The 8,642-nt window shown below is 42.1% G+C and overlaps 1 protein-coding gene across 4 annotated transcripts; it reads left to right on the top strand.

Moving 5' to 3' along the window:
* The first annotated feature begins 251 nt into the window (after window positions 1-251).
* Window positions 252-5,241, top strand: LOC127357924 (uncharacterized). 4 transcript variants are annotated; one of them, XM_051390514.1, is made up of 3 exons: window positions 823-1,133; window positions 1,336-1,398; window positions 3,025-5,241. In XM_051390514.1, coding segments are annotated over exons 2-3 (1,800 nt in total). In that variant the 5' UTR covers window positions 823-1,133; window positions 1,336-1,396; the 3' UTR covers window positions 4,823-5,241. The 4 variants fall into 4 exon arrangements, with proteins under 4 accessions (XP_051246477.1, XP_051246476.1, XP_051246474.1 ...); XM_051390517.1 differs by lacking the exons at window positions 823-1,133; window positions 1,336-1,398 and adding an exon at window positions 252-355; XM_051390516.1 differs by lacking the exons at window positions 823-1,133; window positions 1,336-1,398 and adding an exon at window positions 744-816.
* Window positions 5,242-8,642: the final 3,401 nt, after the last annotated feature.

Raw genomic sequence — 8,642 nt, 5'->3', positions numbered from 1 at the left:
AGGCACAGGTGGAACTAACTGTTCAGTTTTAGGAAACCAATACGGAGGCCTTGGAGTTGAAAAACTAAAATGGGACCCGGCCATAATCAATGCTATCAATCACACCTGTGTCTCCTTCTGACATGTCAGGATGTGAATAGGGTTTATTTTACCCAACAATGTTGGCATTTAATGAAAGAAGCCATGCAGGCAACCATTCAGTATTAATCTTTTTTCTTTTTACGTGAAAAAAAAAAAAGACATTTAAAGCCGTTTTAGGAAAGAAAACAGAAAAATGATAAGACCCTAATCACCTCATTAACCTAGAGCCGGGTAATTCAGGGTCATGGCAACACAGAGAAAAGAAGGGCGGACGGTAAGAGGCAGTAGGGCCAGTAGAGATAGAGACTGTGGTCAGAGTTTGACTGCTTAATGACGAGCATTGTGAAGTTAATTGTAACACCGCTGTGAGACTAAAAAGGAGAGGAGGAAAAACTGTGAATAAGGCCTACACTCCACACAAGCTCCAGGAGCAATTCAGAGCACTTTCCTCCTCTACAAACCTGTGTATAATCACCATTCTGTACTTTTTTTTAATTTCATATTGACTTTACCTTTCGCCTTCCAGCTGTAGGCTCACCTGTCAGCTAACAGTTTCGTCAGAGTCTATCTCCTTATTAGACATTTTCTGGTTTCGTTCAAACATTTCCCTTTCGACTTTATTTATTTTTATTTTTTTGGCTTCGCCGCAGCTTCCACAGTCCACTGTTTATTGATCCACGTGAGCTCCCTTACTTGACGGAGCGTTGGGTTTCAGGAAGTACCAGCTAGCTAAAGGTACAGTCACAATAAAGGCTTTGAACGCAGTTATCTCCCCAAACGATGACATATTTCCACACGTCTACGTTATTCAGGTCGTATTACGGGTTACTTTAAACGTGCAGACAGCGACCGGGTCAAAGTTTACCACCCGGGGACAGTTTGTTCCTTCATTTCAACCACTTTGCTAACGTTATTGCAGGCTATCGAGTTAGCCTAAAACAGCTAATGTTACAGTAAGTTCAGCTGGATAAAGATTGACAGCAGGACTGAGCCAAAGACTTTAAATGTGCTTTCACACCGTTGTGACAGTGGGATAGTGTCTGTACACAAAGGTGGGTGAATAAGCTAACAGCTAGTTGCTTATTTATTAGTGTGTTGAAGTTGTGTATCATTTTCTGAAGCTAATAGTTCTTTACCTTAAAGGGCCTGACGGTAATGAATTAACATTCATATTTCATTCATCTTAAAATTAAATTCCAAACAAACCAATTCTGCACTGCGTTGAATTTTCGTGGTACAATAATGTGCTTGCAGATGTCCTAAGGCAGTGGTTGCCGACCTGGGGGTCAGGACCCCCAAGAGGGTCCTGAGTTGAATGTAAGTGGTCGTGAGGTGTTCAACAAGATAGAATAATAGAAAAAGAAATACACAAAATAACATATTTTTGTCTTCTTTTTTCAAAATCTTTGCTTTTTGCTTGAGAATTACACAAGAAACTTTTAACGACTATAAGCATACTCATAAAACAATAAGGAGAAAAACACACTTTGAACTGGCCTCGACTTGTTTTTTAACCTTATTATTTATTATTCTCAATAAACTGGCATCCGATCCACTGGTATCTGTTCATTTATAAATCCGTAAATGGCCCCTCCATATATACATTCTCTACTCAACATCTCCCAACAGTAACCACAACTTCTGTTCATTACTTTGGACACCCCTAAAGTCCGCACCTCATTTTGCCGTCACTTTTTTTCAGTTGGCCGCTCCAAGTGACTGAAACCAGTTTCAAAAGTTGCTAAAACTGCACACCCTCACTCAGTACATGCGTTTCTGATCACTGCACCTGCTTTTGAACACACCTCTCTGAAACACAGTACTTTAATCTCTGTTGTGTACATACCGTTTCTATTGTTGTTGCTCAGTTTAACTGTATTGTTTTTTGCATTAGCTGTATGTATGTTTTACTTCTTGTATCAACTTGCCTCCTGTTGCTACCTCTTGGTCAGCCCATCGGTGTAAAGGTGAATTGGCTCTCAAGTGACTTATATTGGTAAATAAAGTTAAAATAAAATAAGTAAGGGGTCACAATTATACATTATTTGTTTAAGGCCGGGAAGGGGAACTACTGTCTTAAGGCAATTTAAGTGATCTTAAATGTAGATAGGTAAATAAGGGACGGGTGTAACTAATGTTGAAGTCCAGCGAGCACAAAAAGACCCTAGTTTATGCATGCTTGTTCTTTTTCAATAGAGGGGAGCAAAATGCACAAACCTTCCGGCTACATCTTCTCGAACAGTTTTTTAGCTTCAGACTGAGTCTTGACTTTGTGACCTGTCACCAGTGATGTTTGTCTGTCAGTTCATTAGCAGCAGGTGTATCAAGCTGCTATCTCTAGGGAGATTGGGTTTCCTCAGAGGTTTTATAATTTTATAGATTTTTCAATTTTCAAATGCAGCATTTTTCTAATAGCATTAGAGCGGAAGCAATTACTTCATTAAACGATCAGATGATTGACAGAAAAGAAGCAGCAGCTGTTTTGAAAATCAATTTATTTTTAAGGGAATTTTTCAAGCAAAAATGCCAAATATCCTCTATTTTGCAAGCTTTCGCAATTGTGGGAATTTTCTGCTTTTCTTGCTGGCTTCCTTTTCTTGATAGTACAGCAGAATATTTTTCAAAGTTTTCAGCATTGGTCTGGGGGAATAAGCTATTTGATTATATCACCTTTGGCTTTTGAAAGTAATGATTGCCATTTTGTCACTATTTTCTGATATTTAATTAACAAAATAATCAACTTAGGATCTGAGAATGATACACATTAATAGCAGCATCAGAAATCATACAAACACATTCTTAAAATCATGTTTGCATCAGTGTGTGTGTGTGGTTAAAAACACCCAAAAGTCCTGCATGCTCATTTTTAGACACACAAAAGTTGTCAGTTCACCAATTTGATACATAGATAATATTGTTCTTCTCTTCTTATCACCCTTACAGGACAATGCCACGCTTGCAGTCCGGTGTTTGGAAGCATTTCACCCCGGCTATTAAAAATGGAAGGGAGACCTTCATGTGCAACTACTGTTCAAAGACATACACAAAGAATGCTACCAAGATGCAGATACATTTGGACAAATGCAAGGAGTACTCTGTGGTTTCACAGCAGTCACCGGGCCCAGATGGAAGCTCCTCTGCCTCCATTCCTGTTCCTTCCTTCTCGTTCTTACCATCTGCCACTCCTGGGGGACAGTTCCTCATTGATTCAGTGGATCAGCGCAGCCAGGCGTATGCTGATGAGTGCCTGGCAAGAGCTTTGTATGCCACTTCTTCACCCCTCACTCTCGCAGACAATATTTACTGGAAACAATTTTTCAGCGTGCTCCGGCCTGCTTACTGTCCACCCACGAGAGAGGCTTTGTCCTCTCATCTGTTGGACTGTGAGTATGACAGAGTACAAAGCCAGGTTCATGAGGCCGTAGGGAAAGCAGACTGTGTCACCATCGTGTGCAGAGGCTGGTCAAACATAAAAGACACTGGAACTATCATTTATATTGTTGCAACTCCTGTGCCAATGTTCTACAAATGCATAAAGACAAAGGAGCGGACACACACAAGCACGTTTATTGCTGAGGAGCTGAAAGACGTTATAAATGAAGTGGGGCCACAGAAGGTGTTCAGTGTCGTCACCGATGACGCCCCGGAAATGATGGCAGCTTGGGCTCAAGTAGAGGAAGCCTTCCCGCACATATCAGCTATCGGCTGCACAGCGTGCGGCGTCCGGCAGCTCTTCGATGACGTGGTCGCACAGCCATCTATGAAGGCTCTGTGCCGGAGAGCTGAGCAGGTGGCGAGGTGTGTTACAGAGCAGAAAACACTAGCGGAGACCTTTAGATGCTGGCAGACTACAAAGATAAGAAACCAAACTGCTAATGGGACAACATTAGTGCTGCCTATTAGCTCTGACTGGACTGGTGTGGTTGACATGATCAACAGCCTCCTGGAGGGCCGGAACTCTCTACAAGACATGGCCGTCTCACCTACACTGGATATCGAAGCATCCGTCAGGGCCACGGTACAGGATGCAGCATTTTGGAAAGAGTTAAGCAGCAGTCAAAACCTGTTCTGCTTGATTGGGAATTACATTGATTACATGAAAAGAGACGACACCGCGCTCTCTGGTGTCGTCGATATGTTCAGTCAGTTAAGATACCACATCGGAGCTTCGCTGTCCGGGTCTGTGCTCCACAGCGCCGAACAGAAAGCTGTCATGGCGTCATTAGACAGGTGTCAGGAGTTTTGCGTGAAGCCCATCCACGCAGCTGCGTACATGCTGGATCCAAAGCACGTTGGAAAGCAAACACTCTCCGGGGAGCAGATCAACAGTGCTTACTACGTGATATCCAACCTGTCACACCACCTACATCTCGATGAGGGTAAAGTGCTCGGCAGCTTTGCCAGATTCTCGACCAAGCAGGGACTGTGGAAGGGGGCCGGGATATGGAGCTCGTGCCAGCACGTGTCCGCGTCCACCTGGTGGAAAGGGCTGTGTTCCTCTGAGCCGCTGTCCGCTGTAGCTTCTGCTATACTCCAGATCCCACCAACAACAGGCGCTTGCGAGCGCATCCAGTCGCACTTTTGTAATACAAAGGTGCAAGGCTCTCTCTCAGCTGACAGGGTGGAAAAGCTGGTAGCTGTACAGATGAATCTGAACCTTTTAGAGCCAAGTGACTGTGAGTATGCTCCACTGGAGAGCGAGGAAGAGAGGAAAGTTTCATTTCAGTCTGAGACTCAGTAGGAAGATGAAGTAAAATGAGATATCTGAAGCTATGTTGAGTAGACCACAAGGATTGTGCAGGAAATTGAAAGAAATACAAAATACAGACAGCTTATTAGATTAAATGTAAATTCCCCTGAAATGTATGAGTGAGTCTGAGTCTCAGCCATGATTGCACTGTGCTCACATTCCTCTCTTCGCTCCAAGGCCTGTGGAAAAAATGAAACGCACAAGGAGCGACTGAATCTCCATCAGATTCACATGTTTTAATCATATACGACGCATACTCATTTTGTAGGTTTTTTTTATTACAGTTTCCAATAGTATGTATCTCTTTTATAATCGCCATATGAAATATGAACAGATTAACAAGAGGTCTAATCTTCTGTTTAAAGTGTTTACATGGTGTAAATAAATTCAGTGTATTTATTGAAGATAAACCTTTTGTCTCTTCTGGGTTTATGCTTTATTCTGTGTCAAGAAAGTAGAACATTTCCTCCCAAAAGTATGTTCCTACAGAATTAAAGGAATTTATTCACTTTCTTGCCAAAAGTTACATTAAAAGATTGGTACCACTTCTAAGCTATTTCCAACTGCAAGGTAGCTTCGCTCAAAACTATTTCTTGGCTGGGAGAAGTAATAGGCACCCTGTCGAACTGCAGCTTGTGGTTTTTGTATGGATTAAATAGAAATAGCATGCTAATTGGTAAGCTTTAGAGATGCTGTTCGGCAGATTTTGGTATACTTTCTTACAGAGCTAGGCTAGCAGTTTCCCCATATTTCCAGTCTTTTGCTAAGCTAACCTGCTGTTTCTGGCCTGAAGCCCTGTATTTTACAGGCAGATCGGAGAGTTGTATTGATCTTCTTATGTAACTCTGAGCAAGGAAGCATATTTCCTAATATTTCAAATGATTGCTTTAGGGAACAAATAATTCCCATTTATCAGTCCTGGGAAGCTGTAAAGTAAGTTCAAATTGAAATAAATGGGAGCAAAACTCCAACTTTAGCACTTTTCATCAAGGATTTAATGAAACATAAAATATTGTCCTGGCTTGTAAGAACGTTAAAAACCACGGCATCACAAAGAGCTGCTGTGGCAAATCACTGAGGCACACAGTGTGTTTTCTCACTCCCATTTCTCACACACACTCATTCACTGCTCTTTCCTTCCTCTCTGTCAGCCTCTCTCTGCTGTGTCCTGCTGGTGGTTTGGCACTGGGGCGGGGGAGTTCTGAGGGGAGATCTGGGCCTTGTAAATACTAGCATTATTAATCTTAATAGGAACGAGCCAGGGCGGCTCTAGAGGTGTCTCCGTCTCGAAGGCAGCAGACCTGACGTAAATCTCAGACTCTGTTCTCCACTGCATCACTCGGTAAATCTCTCACTACCTACATCCTCCCTACCGTGGCTTCCCTCTGCTGTGCATTGTCTGCTCTACGTGGGGATTTTGTAGTCAGTGACAACAGATGTGTGGGCAATAATTGGAGTGATGGTATATATCATTTTACAGATGAAGAGGGACGTTCTCATGATGTGTGCTGCCTATGACAGATGGCAGTGCGTTGGTTGGTTTTTAAATTGCCCTTTGTGTGAGTCATACCGGGCAGGACGCATGAAATTACTGTTATGGTGATTTTTCACTCAGGTCGTGATTTCATCCTTGTTTCATCATTTGTTGCAGGCCTAGATTATTGGTGTCGAGGTCCTGTGTGTTGTCAGCTCAAGGGGTGTTTCTGTTAGTTTGTAACAATGTCTCACGGCATAAAGCAGTTCAAAACAACAGCAATAACTATTATTTCAGGTCAACAAATTCCATAAAGAGATGAAAATCAACAACGTGTTGGTTCATCTTTCAGTCCTTTGTGATTTCCCTACCCTGTGCCGCTCAGCCCCAAGCCAATTAGTTCCTACTGAAGATGTAATTCTTTAGAATGAGGTCAGAAATATATATATATATTTATTTATTTATTATATATATACAGAGAGAGAGAGAGAGAGACTATTTTCTGGCATGGATTAATTAACGCGTATTTGGGAATGAATTAAGTAGTACCTTCAATCATTCTAGTATCACCCACTGCATTGCATATTTTTAATAGATTTTTGACAGTAGAACTCTTTGGCACAGAGGAATAAGCTATGACAGGCTTCAGCAATGGCTTCACAGGCAGAATAGATAATATCAGTAAAATCAAGACTATCATTAGCATTATCCTTTAAAGGTAACTGAAGTTGAATCAACACCTGTCACAAAATGAACCATTAAAAGCTTTACAAAGTGAGTAATTACATGGCATTATATTTTGCTGTTAATGGTATCCACTCCATGTAAGCGAGACTCAAATCTACAGCGATGATATAAAAGGGGAAATTAAAAGTGTTGCCTTTCAGCATGGGCACAGTCCAGTACAAGTTAACTAGATCCTACAAACACAAAAATCTCCGATGGTGGTCTGGCAACAATGGCCAACAGTGGAAAACATTCTCCTTTCCTTGGGGAATAGTGATTGGGATACTGATTAAGCTGTCTGCATTGCCTATTAAAGTCTGCAGCACCATTACCCGCCAGTACTCTGGACACTATGACAGCAGATTTAGATGTCTCTGTTAACTCTGGACATGTTTAACTGCAGAGGGGCACCATGCAATTTGTTTGTAGTTCTGGGTTGTAAAGCACAGCGCTAGGTTGGCCACGTATTATGGCCCAATAATTAATGTCAGATGAGATCGAGTGTAATTTTGTAATCTAATCGGGTCCACAAAGTATGGCTGCTTTAACAGCTGGTGCCAATCCGACTGTAACTCCCCCGTCAAGGACTGATACTATTATCTTGACCTGAAACAATGGCTGGCTTTAGCAGTGACTGTGTATGAGACAGGGAGAGCGAGCGAGGAACCGGTGGGCTGCTTATAGTGCAAACAAAAGCCAGCTTGTCTGGGGATCATTGAGAGGAGAGAGTTATATTTTTACACTAGTATCAGTGGCTGAAGGACCTGAATATAAAACCCTGAGAGGAAAGGTACAGTATGAGATTTCATCAACAAGTCTTTCACTGCTCACTCTCCATGTAGCAGATGCTGTAGCTTGCACACTGTCACATGTGCAATGTGTAGCAGTTTGATAGCTTCAGTTATGTGAATGTGTTTTTGATAGTATTTACTGACAGTATACAGTATGCAATAGCTTGTTTTATATGTTCAGTATAGCTATAACTGCTATGTGAACAATTGGCACTGGAACTACCAGAGAAACACAGTTGGTTTGGTCTATTCTGGAAAGAAACTTATGAATAGATCAATTCTTTATTGTCCTTTCCAGGAAATTCGTTGTCACAGTCTGTACATAGCCTCGCATACATACGTACACACATACACAACATAAACACAAGATAGACACCCAAAACAGCCCATACATTTGGTACATGTATTCCATTCACATAATATTTATACATAACGGCTACCGAGGTATTTGTTGAGTAATGCTATGGCAAAAGAGAGAACACTTGTGCCATACCGAGCCCCTTTACAGGCCAGTGGTCTGTGTCTGCGCCCGAATGGGATCAATAGGAAAGATAGGTTGAGGGGGGGTGCCTTGTGTCGTGCACTATGGTGTGTGTGCTCTGTGTGTAATGGCTTTGCTGTTGAGGTCTGAGAGGCTGGGGGTGAGGAGTGCAATAACGTCTGAGGCGGTGTTTGTGATGTGTATAAGTTTATTCCTATTGGAGGCGGTTAACATGTTAGAGAAACAAGTGGAACAGTGAAGGAGAATGGGTTCTACCTTTATACAGCAGCAGCAGCAGATGTGGGGGGGGGCAACAGATAGAGCTATGAGTTTGCAGAT

This window comes from Dicentrarchus labrax, unplaced genomic scaffold, assembly GCF_905237075.1.
Source record: "Dicentrarchus labrax unplaced genomic scaffold, dlabrax2021, whole genome shotgun sequence".
NCBI classification, from domain to species: domain Eukaryota; kingdom Metazoa; phylum Chordata; class Actinopteri; family Moronidae; genus Dicentrarchus; species Dicentrarchus labrax.
Note: the sequence above shows the minus strand (reverse complement) of the source record. Positions and strands in the feature narration are given on the sequence as shown.